Consider the following 22,381-nt stretch of genomic DNA (forward strand, 5'->3'; position numbering starts at 1 on the left):
GATGGTTGACTGGCTGCTGGGCTGGACACCTCTGCATTCACACAGGCGGGGAAGGCTTGTAGATGGAGTGAAGAGCTCAGCAAAGATGCAGTGAGATACTGAGAACTAACTGGGACTACCAGAAATGAAGGGCAAGGGAGGGGCTCAACCTTAGTGAGACAGGGTGAGTCTGGAGCTGAAGAGAGGCATGAAGAGAAGGAAACAGGGAAAAAACATATAGAATGGGAACACAGCACGCTGCTTGGGGCAAGCATCTCTGAAGTTCACTTTCACAGAGGGGTGTCCACTATGTGAGACCCTGGGGTGGGAGGGGGAGCAGATCCGAAGTCTTGATTTCAAGCAGAGTGTCTGGGAGTGCAGGAGAGAGGTGGGGACCAGCCAGGGAGGACTAGACCTGTTCCCTTCTGTAACATGGCCCGAGTCTTTAAATCGATGGCCAGCCGGCTCTAGAGGCTTCATCTAGCACTTTTATCCCAGATATGGATTCCAACTCAGATACCCACGGTGGGGTAGATTTGAGCTCTGCAGCTTCCTGGGGTCTGTACTACCCGGGGAGAAAAAGACAGGTGGGGTGGGAGCTTAAAGAAAGGTGTGGTGGCAGACGCCTTTAATCCCAGCACAGGCAGGTGAATCTCTGTGAGTTTGAGGCCAGCCTTGTCTGCAGAGTGAGTTCCAGATCATTCAGGGCCACACAGTGAGAACCTGTCTCCAGAAAAGAATCTGGGAAACCTATTTGGGAAGCACAACAACAAACTCTCACACCAGAAGACACAACACAATGTCTCAGCTTCCAACTGGGAAATACACAGGTGAGTCTGGGGACAGTGTTCAGCATCTCACAATGCACAGTACAGCCTTCTCATCTTGTCTCCGGAAGTCAAGAGTGCCAAGGGGGCACAGAAAGAAGAATGAAGTGTGCCTGCCTGTGGGAGGGTAGCCTGGAAGGCTGTGCCTGGTGTATCTTGGGGGGAGGGGGATGGAGTTCCAATCCTTCCACAGTACAATTTTACCCCTTGCTTGGTAGCCACTTTCAAAGCTACAGGTGACCATGTGACAATTCTAGGGTTTTTTTGTTTTGTTTTGTTTGTTTCTTTGTTTGTTTTTGAGACAGGGTTTCTCTATAACTTTAGAGCCTGTCCTGGAGCTAGCTCTTGTAGACCAGGCTGGCCTCAAATGACAATTCTAGGTTTTTAAAAGTGTGAAAATTCATCAATGAAGCATTTAATCTAATCTACTTACTATGTGCCCTCTTTTCTTGTTTTTGTTTTTCTCTGTCTGTGTATTGCATGCACGTGTATGCATCTTTGCATGTGTGTACATGCATATGTCATTTGTATGCATGTTTTGTGTATGTACATGCATATGTCTACATGTATAAGGCCCTGGGATGCTGTGAGGACTCATCGTCTGTCACTATTCCACCTCATTTATTGAGGCAGGCTTTATCAATCAAACCCAGAGATAGCTGATATGGTTAGCTTTGTTAGCTGGCTTGCTCTGGGGATTCTGTTGAGTCAGGCTTCCAAGGTTGGAATCATAAGGAGGCTGCCACACCCACCCTGCATTTATGTGGGTTCTGGGGAAATGAACTCTGCTGAATCACTTCCTCAGATGTCCCCATCCTTCCACTCCTCCCTGCCTCATGATTCCGACTCTCAGTTATCTGGGTCTTTAAGTACCCAGAGCAGGGCAGATGACTGACTGAAAGAACTCCTGGAGTCCAGTTTTTGGTTCTTTGGGGGGCTCAGTAATTCCAAATCACTATAGCAAGAAAGCCCTATGATTGATTTGTGACAGAGCCACCCACTTTCTTACTGGCACTTTCCATAGCTGCACTCTCTGCCCTAAGCCTCCACTTTGTAGTTCAAAACAGAGGGAGGAAAGCCACTCATTTGCTTCTTTGGCTAGAAGATGCCAACACCAGCGGTCACCTTCTCCCATGTGGCCTGTGGGATCAGCTGGATCCAGGATTACTGGTCTAAAGGAGAGTTAAGAGTTAGAGACTAGGAAAGGACTGTTTGTTTACGAGACTGCTGGCTCTATTCCCATCAAAGACACAATGTATCCTGGCAGCCTAGGTCAAGCAATTTGAATCTACTAAAGAGTCAAAGTAACTTCCTAGAATTATTGTAGTTGAAATCCAAAAACCCTTCTAAAGCTGTTTACTTCACACAGTGAACCATAGTGATGACCCCTTTCAAGAGACTCTCACCCAACTACAAGATGTCACAGTACAGTGTTGCTAAGGAGGTCAGCACTGGTGTGTGTGTGTGTGTGTGTGTGTGTGTGTGTGTGTGTGTGTGTGTGTCTATGCACACTTGAGCCTGGAAATGGCAATGCTGTTTCTCAGGGATATCCTGCCACCTCAGACCCCTCTCAGATCGGCTAACACACACATTTCACATTTCGACATAACAGAAGAAAGAAAGCAGTGAGGGAGCCCTCTGCCTGCCCCCTCCTCCCCTTCTGCATCCCTTCTGTCTGGCCAGGCCCTTCTACTCCCTAGGTTGGGTTTTCTCACTCATCTGGCAGCTTCTCCCTCAGTTTCACACTGGGAATGAACAAGACCCTGGGGGAAAAGAATCCAGGTCATGGAAGAAATAGCACAGAAGGGTATTGGGTTAATTTAGAACAGGGTGGGGGACGGGGACACAGGCACCTCTTTTTCTGGATCTGGGTCAGTGAAAACGTCCTTATCAGCTCATCTTCGAAGTTGTAGTTGACTGTCCAGAAGATGCAAAGCTGCTTGCATTTGATGGCCAGGTCTAGGATGGTCCGGAAGTCTTTGGCAGTGTTGAAATTATTCATGCCACTGCCCTGCTCCCAGGCCTACACCGTGAGAAGCTCCAGGGCATACTTTGGGGGCAAGGATGCTTTTGGCTTCATTTTCCTTTCACACAGATTGGGAGAGTGGAGATGTCAGGTGACCTTGGAGAGGCAGAGGGGCCCAGTGTGTCTCATGGACTGCTTGGGTTGCAGCTGGGCAACATGGTTATGAAACAGAACTTGAAAGAGGGAGCCCTGACTCCTAGGTAGGCTTGCTAGACTCAGCAGCAGACAGAGTGGTACACATGGTGTCCTGTGTTTGGGCAGCAATGTAACTCCTGGCTGATAGGACCCTCTGTAGGCTAGCTATGAGCCCTGTACCATGGATTGCCATGTCAGAGGAAGATTGGCTGTGGGATGGGGAGGTAGGTTGAGTAGTAAGCAGAGAGGGTAAGGAGGGGGAGGGGTGGTGCTTGAGGGAGTCATGTGACTTGCTGAAATTCAAATCAGAGCAAACCAGTCCCCCAGGCCTCAGCCACTTATGATGATTTGAGTCTCAGCCACAGCTTCCTGTTGCCTTCTGAGAGACAACATGGTGTCCATACAGCTGTACTGGTAACCTGTGGCATGCAACTTTAACTTCCATCCATGTTTCTCAGGAGAACTTGGCTGCCACTGAATTCTTTGACCAATGTGCGGTCAGAACAAGCTGCACATTGCTCTGATGCTAGGAGGCTCTATAGGCCTGACCCAAATACACAAGTACTGAAATGCAATCAGAAGACCCATGGCTAAATGAGCAACAGCTTCCCTCCAGAGGCCCAGCCCCAAGCATGGGAGGATTTGGGGGTTCAGGACAGTTGGCAAAGCTGGTATCCTAGCTTGTTGGTAAAACAACAACCACATTGGCCAAAGCAGGGTCTGGCTGACCTGTTTGTACCAAGTGAATCAGACTCTTCAGTTTGGTGGGTTGGGGATTTAATGAACTCACTCTGAAGCTCTGTAAAACAGGTGGAAAACTCTCCCCCCACTTGATGACTGATGATTTACATAATGCAATGAGAGCCTTGTAGGCTTTGGGTCTGGAGGTGAAGCCAGGATGCAGATGACCTGACATGGGAGCAAAGTGTATGTTAGTCCTATTGTATATGGTAAGTAACAGAGTGAAAAAAACCAATCTTTTTTGAGACAGGATTTTATGTAGCCAAGGTTGTCATTAAACTTGGTATGTAGCCAAAGTTGATCTTGAATTTCTGATCTTCCTGACTCTGCCTTCCGACTGCTGAGATCACAGGTGAGTACTCCCATGCCAGTGTATGGGAGTTGAACCCAGGTTTTGGTGATGTTAGACAAACTCTCTACAGACCTCAAAACTGTGGGTTTTCAAAAAACTTTATTATTTATTCATTTATGTGGTTTTTCATGACAGGGTTTCCATGGCTGTTCTGGAACTCACTTTTTAGACCAGGCTGGCCTCAAGCTCACAGAGATTCACCTGTCTCTGCTTCCTGAGTGCTGGGATTAAAGGTGTGTGCCACGAACGCCTGGCTAAAAACTTTATTTTTATTTGGATGGGTGTGATGTGTTCACACACATGCAAATGTGAGAGGCTGTAGGGGCCAGAAGAAGGAACCAGGTCCCCTGGAGCTGGAGTTAAAAGGTGTGAGCCACCGAACTCTAGTGCTGGGAACCAAACTTGGGTCCTCTGAAAGAGCAGCAAACCCCCCTTAGCCAGTGAACCCATCCTATTTTTTTTTTGACAAGTGCAATTTCATTCTGGGGGAAATTTCTTTTGAACCGTGTATATATATATTTGAATTACTGATGGGTATCCAAGATGCAGACAGTAGTGACTCCATGGTCTGGTGGGTGCTGGTAATTTCACAGTAGTACACACACCTGTGGTACCCACTAGGGCAGCCACCAGCCACTGTGGCTGATTGTATTTGAGATCATTAAAAGGAAAAGAGACAAAAATTCAGCTCTTTGGTAGCTCCAGCCACACCTCAAGCTCTCAGTGGATTCAGAACACAGGTCTAGATGTTTCTCAGTGTTGGAGAAAGGCCTTCCTGTCTGTTCTGAGCTCGTTTGCACACTGCTGTTGCTGAGGTATCTTTAGTTCACCTCTCATTTTTGTCAACACAGTTTCACTGGGATGGAGTTGCCCCTGTTTGTGAATCTATCGCACAAGGCTGTTTTCAGATTGAAATGTCAAAGCCAAGTAGTGGGAAAACTGTGGCCTCCTAGGCTGAAAACATTTGCTGTGTTGCTATATAGGTGAGTTTTCTGTCAACTTGACACAAAGCTAAGCACACCTGAGAAGAGGGAGTCTCAACCGAGGAGCTGCCTCCACCAGACTGGCCTAAGGCCTCATCTGTGGGGGCTTTTTCTCGATCGATGAATGATGTGGAAGGGCACAGCCCTCTGGGGGTCCTGAGTTGTATAAGAAAGCAGGCTGAGCAATCTAGATGGAGCAAGCCAGTGAGCAGTGTTCCTCCATGGCCTCTGTTTCAGTTCCTGCTGCCAGGTTCCAGCCCTGACTTTCCTCCATGACTCACGCAACTGTGAGAGGAACTAAACCCTTTCTTCCCCAAGATGATTTGGTCAGTGGTTGTATTTGGGTTTTTTGTTTGTTTCATAACAGGGTTTCTCTGTGTAGCTCTGACTGGCCTCGAGCTCACAGAGATCTGCCTGCCTCTGCCTCCAGAGTGCTGGGATTAAAGGTGTGCATTGCCATTGCCCAATTTGGCCAGTGTTTATCACAGTGACAGGAGGCAGACTAGCACAGCTGCTATTTCAAGAGCAAACAGACAAAAGTGAGCTGAAGCCCATTCTATAGACTCCTGTTTATTCTGAGAGAAATCAAAACAGCTGGTTTTTGTTTGCAGTTGGGGAGAGATGTGTCAAACCCAGGATCCTCATGCTAGGCAAGTACTCTGCCTTTGAGCTCCAGCCACAAACAATGGGTAAGAGCTGTTTGCTTTACCTTGGGGTGAGGACATTGAACACAGAGCCTTGTACATGCTAAGCAAATGTTTTACCCTGATTACCCCTGGGCCCCAAGAACAACTCAGGTGGAAGATATTATAGTCTTCATAATTCTAATATAGGAAATACACACACACACACACACACACATAGTAGCTTGGCCTTTGTATGTGCATGGATGTGAGAATATATGTGTGTGTGAGAGAGAGAGAAAAAGAGAGAGAGAACATGAAGCAGCCTAGAGTCAATCTGAGAAGTTGATTTTGATGCAGGGACCAGCCCACTGTAGGCAGCACCATTCCCTTGACTGATTAAGAGCTAGCCAAGATAAACCTATAAGTGAGACAGCAAGCAGCATTCCCCCATGGTTTCTGCTTCAAGTTCCTTCCTTGAGTTTCTGCCCTGACTTCCCTCCATGATGGCCCTCCATGATGGACTGAGATCTGGACGTGTAAGCCAAACAAACCCTTTTTTCTCTAAGTTGCTTTGTGAATGTGGGTGCATGTGCCTGTCTGCGCACACCCATGAGAGTCCAAAGGAGGATGTTGGCTGTCTTGATGCATCATCCTTCACCTTATGCCACTGTGACAGGGTCTCCCCCTGAACTTCAATCTGATTCAGCTAGACCGTTTCTCTCTCCACCCGTACCCCTAGTGTGCCTCCAGTAGAGCCTGGCGTTTTATACAGGTGGTGGGGATAAAACTCAGGTCCCCATGACTGAATGGCAAACACATACCGTGGAGCTATCTCATCAGTCTATTTTGAGATCTTTCATTCGTCCATATATTTCTGTATCTGCCACCTGTGAATGGGCTTTCTGAGGAGGAGTTTTCTTCACCCAATTTCCTGTCTCTTACCTCACAAATCTGCCCCCCACATTCTGTTCTTTAGTTCCCTTTTCCACAGAGAAAATGAAGGGATGTTGTCTATGATCTGTTTGTAACTGTATGTGCTATCCCTCACACACCATGGAGAACAGAGCCAGCAGCTCCTTAAGGCTGCCTGGACTGCTTACATGAGAGTGGGATTGCATGTAGGTGCCTGGGGGCCTGGGCAAAAACTGGGAGAGAATTACCCAACCCTCCCTGGTTTTTCCTCCACGTTTTCCAGAATTTTCTCAGGAGCTAGGGTCTGTGGACTCCTCCCTAGTGCATCATAGGTGGGCAGGACATCAAAGTTGACACTTTCATTGAGACTCCTGGATTTCAAGGTGAAGCTCAGCACCCTGGGGGCCATCCACTTTGAAGTCTCAAACTTCACCTCCAGCTCCTGGGTCCTTTGGAAGACTTTTAATTGCCTCTGGATGCCCTGGACAAACAGTGAGCGCTCCTCTTTTTGGGAGTGGTAACTCTTCAGAGGACTGAGAAACACTACAATATCAGCATCTGATCCATACTTCAGAGCCGCGCCTTTGCCAGTGGATCCTCCCTAGGAGGAAAGAGAAGGTGAGATGCTGCCTCCCCTCACCCTTGTCTCCCTGGTTCCCAAGAGCTGGCGCTGCTACAGGCCAGCACTCACCTTGAAAGCCTTCAGCACTTTGGTGCTTGAGTCCTTGAAACAGTTGTTTTTGAGGAATTCACAGATGATGTTAACAGTTTTTCTGATCTGCTCCAAGAACTTTTCATTGGGCTGGAGGAGGTCTTTGATGAACGTGTCCAGTAAATGGCTTGGAGTGATGAAGAGTGATATGGGCTGGGGAGGAGAGAAATTTGGTGGGCTCTGCTCAGAAGCCACCCCAAAACTCACCTCTTTCCTCCTGCTAGCCTTCTTCCAACAGTGGGCAGAGACCTTCCTGTCAGAGACCTTCCTGAAAATGTTCTTGAGATTCTGGGCAATCCTTACCTCCTGTGGCCCACCCCCTCTCCAAGCAGAAACTCTCCTGGTCCCTCATGGGCTACTTGGGAGAGATCTAGATCCTTCTGAAGGGGTTGTGGGATGCAGACATGGGAGGTGCTCTGGGTCAGCATGAGGAAATCCCCAAAGACCTTGCAAGAGGCAGGTGTGAAGGTCAAACTTGGAAAAGTAGATGAGAGCTCAGACATGGAGAGGAGGGCCTGGAGGGTGTTGGACTAATGGCTTTGAAGGTGGATAAGGAACTAGGATACATGGGCAGGGTCAAGGAGCTTAAAAAGGGAACGAGGCCTCAAGTGTCTCCATCCCAGCTCTGCGAGACTGCATTTGGATTGCCCACTGCTGTAACAATAAGGTTATAGATTTAGGGGTCACTTTTTAAACAGTGGGGAGTGAGGAAGAAGACAAGTCTAAGTGGATAAGTTTCCTGGAGAGCATTGGCAGAGAGCAGTGCAGCCATCTGGGAACAAGAGAAGGGGCTTAGCTTTGCAGGCTAGCTGATCTTGGTCAGACACCCCTAGATGTTGTGACCCTTGCACCCCCTTGACAGTGGCAGCATACTCAATCCTTCTGCTCCTACAGCTCAGATGGTGTACAGGGTGTGCATGCGCACATGAGTGTACATGTGTTGTGTGCATATGTGAGCTTGTATCATATGCAAGTGTACACACAGGAATGCACACATATGAGAGGCTATAGATGAATATTCAAGAATACGAGTGTTTGCATGTGCGAGTATGCACATTATGTGCACACGTGAGTGCATGCAAATGTGAGTGTATGCAGTTGTGAGTGCTGATGTATTTTCACAAGTGTCAGCATTGTGCAGCACTGTGAGAGTGTGAGGTTCCAGGTGCAAAGGTGCATGTTCGTCTGTGAGTGTATATGTTTACGTGTGAGTGTGTGTGTACATGTGATAAGCCTGAAATGCTCATTCCTGCTTGTGTGTTGGTTCCTGGGCTGTCAAGAGAGGGGTGATGTCATGGTCTGAAAGGACTGGCTAGTGAAGAGCACAGGGATCAGAAGGTGTGGTGGGGACTAGAGAGATGACTCATTGGTTCAGTGCACTGTCTGTGGACCCAGGTTCAATTTTCAGCACCCGGGTGGTGGCTTACAGCTGTCTGTGACTCCAGTTCCAGGGGATCTGATACCCTTTTCTGGCCTCTGTGGATATTATACACATTTAATACAACATATATTCAGGCAACAGTTGTACACATAATATATATACTGAGACATGGTTTCTTTGTGTAACCATCCTGGCTATCCTGGAACTTACAGACATTCTCTTGGCCCTACCTTCCCAGGTGCTGGGATTAAAGAGGTGTGCCACCACTGTCTGACATTAAAAACAATTTTTAAGGTGTAGTAGAGACATGGAAGCTGAACATATTATGTGCCTGTGTGTTAGAAGGGGGATCTATGCGGTGCTATTGGTATGGCTGTCAGAATATGAATATGGTGTGTGTGTGTGTGTGTGTGTGTCTTATAGTTTGACAGCACTATGAACTTAAATTTGGTTTTGACCACAGCCCAGTGGTTGTGGAAGTGAAGCACCCTCAAGAGACTCTGGTGACTTGCAACCACCACACTAGTCATGAAGCTGAGGGCATGTGTGTGTGATATCACTTAGCCAACAACGGCAAGTGCCAGAGTTCCTGTCTATGAAGCTCACACAGGCATTGTGAGTCTCTTTTTGCAGAGATAGATGTTTGAAAACTCAGAAGGAAACCAAGGAGGTTGTCCCAAGGAAGTAAAAGGCCAGGCAGTGGTGATAATGGAGCCTGGGGTGGGGGACACGGGAGCGATTGTGGAGTCCTTGGCATCTACCTGGGGAACGACCCCATTCACAGACTCTGCTTCCTTCTGTCTGTCCCACATTGTTAGCGTCTGGTAGCTCTGTAGATGGAGTGTGGCCCCTGCGTCCACACTTTGGATAGAAGTTTGCCCCTCACGTATTCTCACAGGTGGGGTTTGATTGGCACATCTGTCTCATTTCGAAGGCCAACAAGGCAGCCTTTCGACAGACCCAGCTGGTCTAGTTTGGGAATGCTCTTGATGCCCTCCTCCGACAGGCAGACTACATCTGCATCACTGCTGGCCCCACACCCAGGGGCTGGGCCTCAGGGTCTGCTTGGGAGTCACAGACATGAGTTGTGTACACTTCTAGGAGGCTCAGCTCCTTGTCTGCCCCCAACTCCTGTCTCCTGATTTTGTTCTTGCAGAAATAAACCTATCTCTTTTCTGGGGAACCAACTTTGTTTATAGCCCCTCTTTTCTACCTCACAGCCATCTTTGTGGCCTCTAAGAGTTGGTTGAGTTGCATCTCCCTAAAATATATTGGGATTTGGACCTGTTGTACCCATGACCATGACCTAACAGGAAATGGACTTAGAGAAGCTGGTAGGAGAGGGTCACAAGGGTGAGCTCCAGCTAAATATGACTATTATCCTTAGAGGAGTTGGGTCCCCAGACAGTCACACATCAAGGAAAAGGAGAAGAGACAGGGCAGACATGTGACAGTGGAGGGAAAGACAGGGTGATGATGTCACAAGCCGAGCCAGGGATCAGAGCTGTCCAGGGAGAGTCCACCCCTCCCCTATTCCTTGTCTTTGAACCCCCAGCATCCAGAACTGGGGGGGGGGCAAATTCTGTTGCTTTAAGCCACACTGAGTGTGTGACATGTCACAGCAGTCACACAGGCAGCCATGACACACTCTCTCAAGTCAGCATCAGGAGGACCCTCTCTCCAGTGTGGACATCCTCTTACCAGAACATCCCAGCATTGTGCAGGTGACATATCATTCAGGCTAGGAGAGTACAGCCAGGCCTGAGCTGCCTCTGTCAGCATCTGCCAGGAGCCGTTATCTTTGCCCACATTATTGGTTGGGTCAGTTGGATTCATGATGGAGGAAGGTCATTGGTTAAAAAATAAAGAAGCTGCTCAACCCTCATAGGTTAGAACATAGGTGGGTGGAGTAAACAGAACAGAATGCTGGGAGGAAGAGCAAGTGAGCTCAGATGCAGGACAGCTCCTCTCAGAGACAGATGCCATGCAGCTGCTCCCCAGGGCAGACGCGATGAAGCAATCCACCAGGTCAGACATGCTGAATCTTTCCCGGTAAGACTGGTGCTACACAGATTATTAGAGATGGGTTGATCAGGATATGAGAATTAGTCAGTAAGGGCTAGAGTTGATGGGCCAAGCAGTGTTTGGAAGAGTACAGTTTGTGTGTTGTTATTTTGGGGCATGGGCTGGCCAGGCGACCGGGAGCTGGGGCGGCAGGAACACAGCCCACAGGTCCCACTACAGATTCAAGATGACTGGTCTAGAAATTTTATCAGATTAAAAGAAATCAGGGCTGAGTTTACTAGAGCACATCTTTAATCTCAGTACTTGGGAGGCAGAAGCAGGTGGATCTCTGTTAGTTAAAGGCCAGGCTCGTCTACATAGTGAGCTCCAGGCCAGTCAGGATTGTACAGTGAGATCCTGAGATCCTGTTCCCTTTGGCCCACCCCCCAGCTCCCCACCCCCAACCTCCCCCACCCCCGCCCAGCAGCGCCTGGGAAGATAGTTTAGAAACTAAGACTGCTTAGAACTCAGTCATAAGGACCAGGGTTCAGGACCCACGAACAACATGGGTGTTTTGTACATGACTTCAGTCCCACCTCTGAGGGATAGAGACATGGGGATCTCTGGGGCTTACTGACAGAGTATAAAAGAGAACCCTGCCTCAGAATAATACACAAAGGACACCTATATCCTCTTCTGGTGCACAGATGCACAATTTTTTTTCGAGACAGGGTTTCTCTGTAGCTATGAAGCCTGTCCTGGAACTAGCTCTTGTAGACCAGGCTGGTCTTAAACTCACAGAGATCTGCCTGCCTCTGCCTTTCGAGTGCTGGGATTAAAGGCATGCACCACCACCCAGCCAGACACACAAATTTTAATAAAGAAGTTGGGCTGGGGAAATGGGTCAGTGGGTAAAATACCTGCCTCTCAAAAAGGCCCTGAGTTGGGGACCCTCAAGACCCATATAAAAACTAGATGCTAGTGTGTTTATAATCCCAGCCCTGGGGAGGCAGAGGCAGGTGTGTCCTGGGACTCGCTGGTGAACCAGTCTAGCCTATTGCTGAACATCGGTGAGAGATCCTGACTTAACAAATAATGTGGAATGGCTGGAGAACCTCCTCAGAGGTTAAGAGCATCGACTTCTCTTGCAGAGGACCTGGGTTCAAGTCCCAGCACTAATGTAGTGACTCACAACCATCTGTAACTACAGTTCTGGGGAGTCTGACATCCTCTCCTGGCCTTCATACGCACTGTGTGCACGTGGTTTACAGGCATACACATGGGGAACACACATACTCATAAAAGAAGTGAACCTTTGACGATAAGCAGAGAGTGAAACCTGATGTCAACTTCTGACCTCCAAGTGCATCTGTACCTACGCATGCGAGTGTGCACTCACACACAGAAGGGAGAGGCTGCTGAGGGCTCTGCGGTATCCAGCCACACTAACTCCATCCTCCTCTTCCCAGAGATGTTCCATCTCATGATTCTTGCTATGAATTCCTCCGCTTCCTCTAGTCTTTGAGGTGCAAAGCCTGACCATGGTTTGGAATGTGGAACACATTGACTGAATCTCCTCTGCAGACAGATTCTCATCCCCCTCCCCCTCCCCCATATCAGCAAGGACTCAGAACTCACTCTCAATGGGGCCCAGGCCTGCAGCCAGAGAGATCAGAAGCTGGGTACCTTTGGAACCTGAGTTGGCACAGAAGAGTGTTGCAAACTGTTACATCCTCGAAGCCGTAATTGACTATCCAATAGACACACAGCTATGATGACTGCTTGATGAGTCCCAGCATGGTCCTGACACCTTCTGCAATGTCAAAGTCCTCATCTTGGCAGCCCTGTTCCCAGGCATACACAGTGAGCAACTCCAGGGCGTAGGAGAACCCCGGAGATGGGGAAGTCATCCACTTCTCCTGGCACTGGGAGAGAAGACAAGACTGTCAGGAAGCCGGAGCCTAGACGATGTCACCCCCGTGCCTGGAAGTCAAGGTGTCAGTACCATCAGACACAGATGAAGGGATGGAAGGGACACCTGGAATGCTCACGCTTCTCACAGGGGTGTGAGTGTGTGACACAGTGTGTAAGCCTGGGCGGGCATGAGTGTATGTGTATATGTGTTGTGGGTGTGTGAGACTGTGTGAGTGTTTGTGTGATTGTGAATGTGTGTATGTGCCCATGCTTGAGTATGCATGAGTGTGTGAGCATGAACACATGCTGTGTGAGTGTGGGCGCATGTGAGTGTGTTTATGTACATGTGTTTGAGTAAATATGGGAGCACAGAAGTGTGAGTGTATAAACATGTATGTCAGTGTGTGCATGTGTGTGAGTATGAGCTGTGTTTGTGAGTGGGTATGAGGAGGCCGGAGGTCAAGGTCAGGTGTCTCCCTCAGTAACTCTCTACCTTATGGTTTGGAACAGGGCCTCTCATTGAACCTGGGGCTCACTGATTGACTGCAGTGATTGGCCAGTGAGCACAGGGGATCCACCTGTGTCTGCCTCCTGAACACGGAGTTACAGACACAGGCTACCACTCCTGCCTTTACATGGGTAGTGGGCTCTTCCGTGCCTGCGCAACATGTACTTTCCATACTAAGCCTTCTCTCCCGTTCCAGTAGAGTGGTTTAAAAAATCTACTTGGCATTCTTTATTAAAGCTAAATAAGTACGCTCCACTATATTTCATGCAGAGTCCATGTATGCAAATATAGACACACATGTACATGCTGTCTGTGGCTGTGTCTGGGACTCCAGCAATTCTACTGCATGTCTACCCAAGAACAATGAGAGCTTAGGTTCAGAAAAGACATATCAGAGGACACCCACAGTAACCAAAGTCACAGAGGTTACAACCTGGGAATGACTTAAGGGCCCCACAGCAGCAGAGAGGAAAACACGGGTATGTTACTATAATGGAACATACGAGGGAATGAAAACTACTGCTATGTAATGATGTGGCTGGATTTCTCAGACATGGAGTGAAATAAGATATCACCTGTGTGCAACACAATCCATTTACAGTGTTGGAAAATAAGGGGGGCTGGCAAGATGAAGAGAGTTCAATCCCCAGGACCCACATAGTGGAAGGAGAAAACTCATTTCTGTACATTGTCCTCTGCCACACATACACTTTGGCACATTCTGACACACTCACATGCACACACACTGTTTCTCATGCACTTATGCACACACACACACGAACACACTCTCATCCATGCACATATTGCACTCGCACATGTGTACACACATCACATTCTTTTAAATAAGATTCATTAGTGGGGATGGTTATTGGAATTTAAAAATTATTTTAATATATTCAATTTTTTATTACTTATATGTATGAGTGTTTTGTTTGTATGTTTGTCCGTGTACCATGTGTGTGCCTGGTATCTATGGTGGCCAGAAGAGGACATGGGATCCCCTAGGACTGGAGTGATAGATGGTTGTGAGTTGCCATGTGGGTGCTGGGAATTGAACCCAGGTCCTCTAGAAGAGTAGGCAGAGTGCTCTCAACCGTGGAGCCATCTCTCCAGCACCCTAATATTTTTTATTATGTGTGTCTGTCCGTGTGAGTTCAGGTGCCTTCATAGGCTAGAGGTTTGAGACCCCCTGGAGATAAAGCTGGTTGTGGGATGCCTGAAGTGGGTGCTGGGAACTGAACTTGGGTCCTCTTGAAGAGCAATATGTGCTCTTAACCGCTGAGTCATTAGTCCCTGGATTTTTTTTTTAGTGTTTTGCTATATAGTTGAGGTTAGCCTTAAAGTCTAGATCCTGTTGAGTCCACTTTTTGAGTACTGGGGCCACAGTTGTGTGACCCCTAGGTGCTTGGGTTGAGAAAATACTCAATTATGGTTTATGGATGAAGAGGAGATCAAATTAGATGAAAGTATGTTGTTAATATTATTAAAATTTGTTTGCTGTGAATGATGTGGGGTGTGGTAACACATAGCTTTGATCCTGGCACTTAAAAGGCAGAGGCAGCCTGAGTTTGAGGCCAGCCTGAGACCCTCTTGAAACAAGGCAATGCCATAAATTACCTCCTGATACCAGTGCTTGACCAACAGGATCAGCTCCTTCACTCTCCTGGGATACCGCTGGACAAACCGTTGCTGTAACGTGGTGAAGCAGGCTGCAAACTCGCCTAGTGCTGCTCTTACGTGATCCATGGATCTTTTGAGATCCCAATAGATCCAGGAGCTGCCATCCTCACCAAAGCCTGCAGGCAGAGTGCAGCAGGGAGCTCGACTCTGATGGCGGTCTGAGTCAGCTGGAGCTGGGGAGATGTCTAGTTAACAGTGGGGCTACTCTCCCTGGTAGGCTAACAGGAAGCCTGACATGAAAACAGGATGGGGTGGACCTGAGACAGAGTCAGCGGAGTCACACAGAACACGAGGCAGTGAACTACACATGAGAAACAGATGCCCCAGAGTGATACTGAAGGCAACTGTGTCTGCACGACTGTCGGATGTCTGTACCACAGAATGCCTTCTACTGGTACCTCTCACTAAGACTCAGGGACACCTCGAGGTGGCAGGAGTGGGGAAAGGTTGGAGGTGCACTGAGCCACTTAGTTTCTATTCTTGTCTGCTGAGCTCTGCCATTCATAAATATATTTAGGTGCACAGCCTGGGGTGAGCAGCCCTGGAAGGACACCCTGGAAGGAGCTGGGCACATACCTTACCATTTATTGAGTGTCGACTGTATACCAGGCACAGTTGAAGTCCTTTATGCAATGATATAACATGAAAGTTTTATAAACCTCTCGTGGGGGTGCAGCTATCAAGTTAATTATATTGAGAGAAATGCCCTGAAGTTAAAAAAGCTGGAATTTTGGGTTAAATGTCCTTGGGAAAGAAACCATGGCAGCAGCAGCCTACCTCATCTGTTTGGGACATGTAGACCAGATTAGTTGGATTTTTATATAGTAAAGGAAGCAATTTATGAATCCCTCTGTAGGGTCTTATTCTTTTTTTTTTTTTTTTTTTTTTTTTTGGTTTTTCGAGACAGGGTTTCTCTGTGGCTTTGGAGCCTGTCCTGGAACTAGCTCTGTAGACCAGGCTGGTCTCGAACTCACAGAGATCCGCCTGCCTCTGCCTCCCAAGTGCTGGGATTAAAGGCGTGCGCCACCATCGCCCGGCTAGGGTCTTATTCTTATTGCTACGTAGTAATAAAAAAAATGTTGCCAGGGTTGGTGGTGCACACCTTTGATCCCAGCACTCGGGAGGCAGAGGCAGGCATTCTCTGTGAGTTTGAGGCCATCCTCAAAGTTCCAGGACAGCTAGGGCTACACAGAGAAACCCTATGTATGTGTCGTGGTGGGGGGGGGATATGGAAGATTTAGCTCTACCGCCACCTGGTGGTACCATTTGGGTGCTACATGTGAAGCGTTCCCTTCTCAGGGCAGCAGAGGGTGGGCTGGTCTCCTGCCACCAGGCCCTCGGCATAAAAAGAGAGAAGACATAATTTCCTGCAGCGATGGAACCTCACATCTCTCTCACCACTGACTCCCATTCTTTTGAGGCAGGCACGCCACTACAACCAAACAAAGCTGGAAGCTAGCTGCCCTGATCTTAGAGTCAGTGACAAAGGGATCCATGGGGTCATGTATCAGTTACTTTTCTGGTCCCTGGGATGAGACATCTGACAGAAGCAACTGAAGTGGGGGAAATCTTTCTGTTGGGTCACTGCTGGGAAAGACATGGCTGCAGGAGCTGACGCTGAGTGCTTCCTCCTTGGATCAGGAAACACACTGGAAGTGGGGTTGGAGGCAGGGTGGGGTTATCACCCTCCAGGCTCAATTCCAGGTCACCCACTTCCTGTGGCAAGGACCCTTCTCCTACAGGCTATACTCCCTCCCAAATTAGTGCCACCAGCTGGGGACCAAGTGCTTCAAACCCTAACAGATGAGAAGGGCCCACCGTGGCAACTTGCATTGCTCTCTAATTCAGGCCATCATCCTGAGAATGCTGTGATATGGGTGTGTGTACATCTCCATCTTGTCAGAAAATGATCAGGTGATGCTTATTCACAGTTCCAGTAACCCAGAAGTTCCTCGGAATTGTAGACAATGGAGGCACTCTAGACCCTAGCTCAGAAGCCCTGGGATGTCAGACTAGTTGAATCTACCATTGGCAGCATAGCCACCAGACAATCCTCTCCTTCTGTTTCCCCATTCATCTGTCTGTCCATCCCTACATCCATTCACTTTTCCATCTGTCTATACATCCTCACTTCCTTCCACCCATCTAAACATACATTCACACATCCACCCATTTTCCCATCTGTCCACTCATCCATCCATACGTCCTCTTACACATTCAGCAATCCCCCACTTCTACCCATCCATCCATCCACCCATCCATACATCTAGTGAGCACCCAGCCATCCACTCTCATCCACCCACTCACCTATAAAAAGAGTTTGGAACATTTTATCTAAAGTAAATGAGATGAGAATGAAGTTCTAGATATAATATGCCCAGGGTAGGAGGCTCTTCCCTCTTGGGGGCTGTGGTGAGGGGTCCCAGAGGCTCATATGTTTGAATGCTTAGTCCCCAGTTGAATCATTTGGGAAGAACTAGGAGGTGTGCCCTTTTTAGAGGCGGTGTGTTGCTGGACCCAGTGACTCTCTTCCTGCTGCCTGTGGATCAGGAGAGGAAGCTCTCAGCTTGTTCCTGTGCTATGCCTGTCTGCTTCCTGCCATGATGATGAGGGACTAACCCTCTGAGCCTGTAGACAGCCCCCAATCAAATGCTTCTTTTTTTTTTAAAGAGCTGCCTTGGTCAGTAACAGAACTGTGACTCAGACAGTTGTTTGCGAGCCCCATTTTGGAAATAGCCAGTCTGTCTGTCACAGCCTCAGCCTGTAGGAGTCAAGGGCCTCCCCAGTAGTCCCAGAAAGTTTGGGACCCCACCCCAGTGCCTGGAGCACTCACACATAGGATCAAAGCTGGAAGGACCTGCAAGAGTATCCCCTGCCCATGTACGGACAGTAAGACTTCAAGGGTTTGCCCAAGGCTCACTGACTTAGAGTATTTCTTGTGGTGTTTCAGCCATTGTTCAATCACGCTGAGGACTTCACGTTGGTTTTCCTTCTGTTCCTGAAAGCTATGGAAGTGATCCATGAAGAGAACAAGGGTGCCATCTGAGTAGCCTCTTAGGACAGTTTCCTGGTCATAGGAGCCACTCTGCAGGGAATGAAGCAGCAGTAGTGAGGTCTGGACTTTCTGTAGCTCCAAGCAGTGACATTTGTCAAGTTCAGTGAAATTCCCAAATGTCACCATCATTTTAAAATCGGGCTGCTGGCACTAATTTGTGTCCTTGTCAGCACGCTAGCTCCAAACTGGAGGCAAAGCAAAACTGCAATATGATGAATACGTGGCACAGTGGAGTACCATACAAGAATGAAAACGATGGCACAAACAAAACGCTCACAGATGGAAAGATGCTATACAGCAAAATGCGAGTGCGCGTATGCACATACCCAGTCTGCTAATTTACTGAGCACGGATTACAGCAGGACTCTGTGCTGCTGGGAACACTGTGTGTCTCACCATCACAACACTCTGAAGTGGGGTCTAGGCTGATTTCATTCTACAGACCCAGACACTGTGGTACAGAGAGATGAAGCCGCCTGCCAGAGGCGTAGCCTGACAGAAGGTGACCTGACTGCATCTTGGGCCCCTGAACAGTCTGCCATCGTGTCCGCAGAGGGAGAAAAACCTTGGGAAGTGCAGTCCCCAGGGCCTGGTGGGGAGCAGTACTCAGCATCACCGTGGGGGGTGGGGGAGTGGGTGGGGGAGGGGAACAACCTTGGTCTCCAACCTGGCTCTTACCTAGCCACTCCCTGCACAGGGAGCTCACTGCTCTGCAGGAAGTCAGAGATGGCAGCCAAGTCCTGGTCTACCAGATTCAGGCAATCTTCACTGGGTTTGAGTTTTGCGTGGATAAAGTCTTTTAGCTTGTGTGCTGGCACTGTGGGCCCGATAACCCATCGGATGACCTCCAGGATGGTCCCGCTGATGGCTCCCCAAGTGACCCCCCAGCTGGCCAGGCAGATGACTTGCCAACCAGCCAGTTTCCCATAGTTGCTAGCTGGCCTCAGGAACGCTGTTATAGCAGAGAGAGGTCCCTTGTAGGTCAGGTCTGGGGATTCTGCCCCAATACTGGGGGGTGTGTCTCGATAGAGGAAGTGGAGTCCAAACTTGCTGCCCTGCCTCCATCACAGCCTTGCCTAGGAAATCAAAACCCAAGTGTGGGAGTCACTGCCCAGCAGCTGCACAGGGAACTTCCCCCTAGCCAGCCTCTCCTGGGACACACCACTCCAGAGTCAGAGGTGTGCACCTCCACAGAGTCCTGATGTGTGTGTCCTTCAGTGCAGGACTGAATTCTTGGTGTCTCTATCTCCTCCATCTGTAGATCAGAGGAACCTGTCTCAAAAGTAACCAAACCCTTGGCCAAGTGCTCACTAATCACTAAGCTAATTTGGTTTGATAGATAGTAGAGGGTGTCCATGGAGACTGGCCCTTTTCTCCTGTTTACAGTGGCTGGAGCTAGCAGTGCCAAGCTTAGCAGTAGAGAAAGCCCAGAGAGGCTACTGACTTACTCAAAGACACACAGCATGGCAGGTGCTCTGGTAGATATAGGCTTCCTTTCTGCCTTTGAATGAATGCAGGGCCCTGGAGAGTCAAGAGTAGCTTCCTAACACACACACACAAACATACACACACACACTTAAAGTAAAATTTAAAAATAAAATTAAAAACAAGGGGAATTTTGCCAATTCAATATAATTATTTTGTGTTGGTTTTGAGACAGAGCCTTGCTATATAGCCCAAACTGGCCTTGAACTGGTAATCCCCCTGCCTCAGCCTCTCATAAACCATTATTATAGCATCCTCCTTCAGTGTAGGACGGACATTGTGTTTAGCTGTCCTATGTTGCAGATGGTGTCCTGGGAAGCTCACTGGGAAAGACATAGCGACTTTGGTTTTTCACGTCCCCTCAGAGTTCTGCTGAGTCCTGGACCATCGAGAATACTGGCTCCCTACAGGAACGCTGAAAGCCGGAGGAATCTCAAAGTTCCTCTAAGTGAGGCCAAGGACAGAAAATGACTTCAGGGGATGAACACTAGTGGCTCTCAGGGACCCTGCCTCAGCCTCCTGAGTGCTAGGGTTGTATATGTGCGTCACCTCACCCATTCCTAGCTATGGCCCTCCTGGAACTTCTACCCAGGGCCATGACCTGAACAGAAATCAGAGGATTCACTGCCACCATCATGGTGTCTGCTGTTGGAGATGGAAGGGTCAGCAAGGCCTCTCCACGCCTAAATAGTCATGACCTCACTGCAGCCTCCAACCATCCCACTTCTGGGGCTATTTTGGCAAAAGGGTTCAAAGTCTGCGTGGTGGGAAGAGGGGCTGAGATACCAGGCCATTGCCCTGTCTGTTTCCTGATTCCATGCAAACATAGGTCTCTGCTGGTCACATTTGTCTAGACCGGAGGTTTTCAAGTGGTAGGTCTCGACCCCTCTAGGTCGAACAACACTTTCACAGTCGCCTAAGATTATGGGGTCACATGTATTTCCAATGGGCTTTGGAACATGTCTGCCCACATGCTGGTATGCCCACAGACGAGTACCCAGAACTGTATTAAAGGGTCAAAGCATTAAGAAGGTCTAGACTCTGAGAATGTTGTGACCAACAGCCATCAAGAGACATAATTTGGGGTCTGGTTGGCATCCTCCGTGAGTGGGCTAGGTGAGGTGAAGTTGGGACCAACCCCCCTGGGGTTACCTAGAGCCAGGAGCAGGAGACGCCCCTCACCCAGGCTGGCCACTGTGGGCTAAGCTGAGGAGGCAGGAAAGGGCAACAAGTCTGAAAATACTAGGGAGGCGCTGTCCTCCTGCATCCCTGTTGTTCTTTCCCAACCGTGGTCCAGGGAGAGCCAGGCTTCTGAGACACTACTGGTGGGGGATGGGCAAGTGCAGTCACCTTCCTCCGTTTCTCATTCTTCTCCTGTGGAAGGATCACTACCATGTCCATCCCTCAGGTGGTCCCTCTAGAGAACCCTGCTGTGGCCACACTGCTTCCGGTATCTACCACTTGCTTCCTGTGTGCAGGGCTGGGACATTCATAAGATATGTCTTCCTACCCTCCCCCATCCCCCAACCCCCGGTTCCTAGCTGTCACTTAGACTCGGCTAGGGGATTGGAGACATTTTCCCATTTAAGACAGATAAGTAGACATTTGTCCTGGAGACAGCCTGGCATCACCCTGGTCCTGGTGGGAATCAGAGGACAAGGGACAAACACCGCCCATCCACAGTCCACCCATAGTGGAGCAAAGGTGAAGATTCTGGAAAATCAGTTTCTGGGTCAAGGGCTTGTTAACCCATCCCTTCCTGTCCCCATCAGGACCCTGTTTCTATTGCATTTGAGAACATCAGACATCAGGAGGCAGAATGACCTGACCTCCCTGGGGAGACATGAACAAATGTTGTTCAACCCAGACAGGGTACAAAGACTGAGCAAGGAAAAGATGCCGAGTCTAAGTGGTGAGCTAATGGGTTTATTGGGGTTACTAATGGCATGAGTTGGGGGTTGCAGGGTGTAGGTGACCCCCAAGCACTGCATTATCAAAAAGCCTCAGCCTTCATCGGTGCTGAGTCAGGAATGCTGTACCCCTGCACTTCTCACTTACCCTCCCCGACCTAGGCGCTACCTCCTGAGGGAGTTGGTGGAATCACAGGAGAGGTTTGGGGTCCTTCCTGCTCCTTCTATGTCCCTAAGGCCCAGGTATCACTTGTTTTGCTTATGTCATTATCATGGCTGTGGACCTGGGTATTCGGTAGCCGGCATCACAACCTCTGCCCCAGGATGGCCACGGTCACATTACATGGGGAACATATCTGGTCCACAGCTGGGGGGGTCTCTTCAGGTGGAGGGATACCAGAGAGGAGCGTGGCTTCTTGGCAGGGCCGGGCTGCTGCTAGGTGTGGCTGTAGGGGTCGGGGCAGGGCACAGTGGGTGCAGACTGGCAGAGCCTGAGGTGTCTGGATCCTCGGGTGCCTAGCATGGGAGTCAGGGACACTGGGTGATCAAAGCAGAGGTCAATGAAGCTTCACTAGGTGGGTAAATAGGGGAGGAATGAGAGGGTGGTGGGTGAGCAGGCAATCAGATGGGAGACAGTGTGAGGGGGCACATACACACACACATACATATACACACATACACACAGATACGTGCATATATATATATACATGTGCACATAACACACAAACATACATGCATATACATACACATGAAGTCACATACAGGCACACACTAAGACACACAGACAGACACACACAAACACAGATCCAGGCATAGATACACACCAACAGATACACACAGAACACATGTAGATACACACAGACAAACAGACATAGACACATGCAGACACACAAAACATATATACATGCAGACACACACAGACATACACACACACACACATCTGGCTCATTACTCAAAGTCTCCCATACTGGTGTCATTTTCTCTCAGCTGATGTGACCACTGATCTATCTGGACTTCATACAAAAGCCTGTGGGAAGGAAGACATGCTGGTTACCTTAGCATTTCTGCAGAGCTGAGACCACACACGTACAGGTCCTCAGGGGCCATGGGTGGGTCCTGTCCCTCAGAGAGGACCATGTCTGCTCATGACC

General features: G+C 48.9%; 1 protein-coding gene across 1 annotated transcript; it reads right to left on the minus strand.

Moving 5' to 3' along the window:
- Positions 1-491: 491 nt before the first annotated feature.
- On the minus strand, positions 492-22,367 carry LOC130886071 (2'-5'-oligoadenylate synthase 2-like). The gene is given in 17 exon segments (XM_057787978.1): positions 492-539; positions 1,804-1,978; positions 2,660-2,928; positions 3,707-3,739; positions 3,741-3,794; positions 3,797-3,876; positions 6,894-7,182; positions 7,273-7,446; positions 10,376-10,509; positions 10,924-10,934; positions 12,365-12,603; positions 14,718-14,907; positions 17,624-17,863; positions 18,514-18,787; positions 20,024-20,323; positions 21,574-21,767; positions 22,285-22,367. Coding segments are annotated over 17 exon segments (2,787 nt in total).
- Between the last annotated feature and the right edge of the window lie 14 nt (positions 22,368-22,381).

This window comes from Chionomys nivalis, chromosome 13, assembly GCF_950005125.1.
Source record: "Chionomys nivalis chromosome 13, mChiNiv1.1, whole genome shotgun sequence".
NCBI classification, from domain to species: Eukaryota; Metazoa; Chordata; class Mammalia; order Rodentia; family Cricetidae; genus Chionomys; species Chionomys nivalis.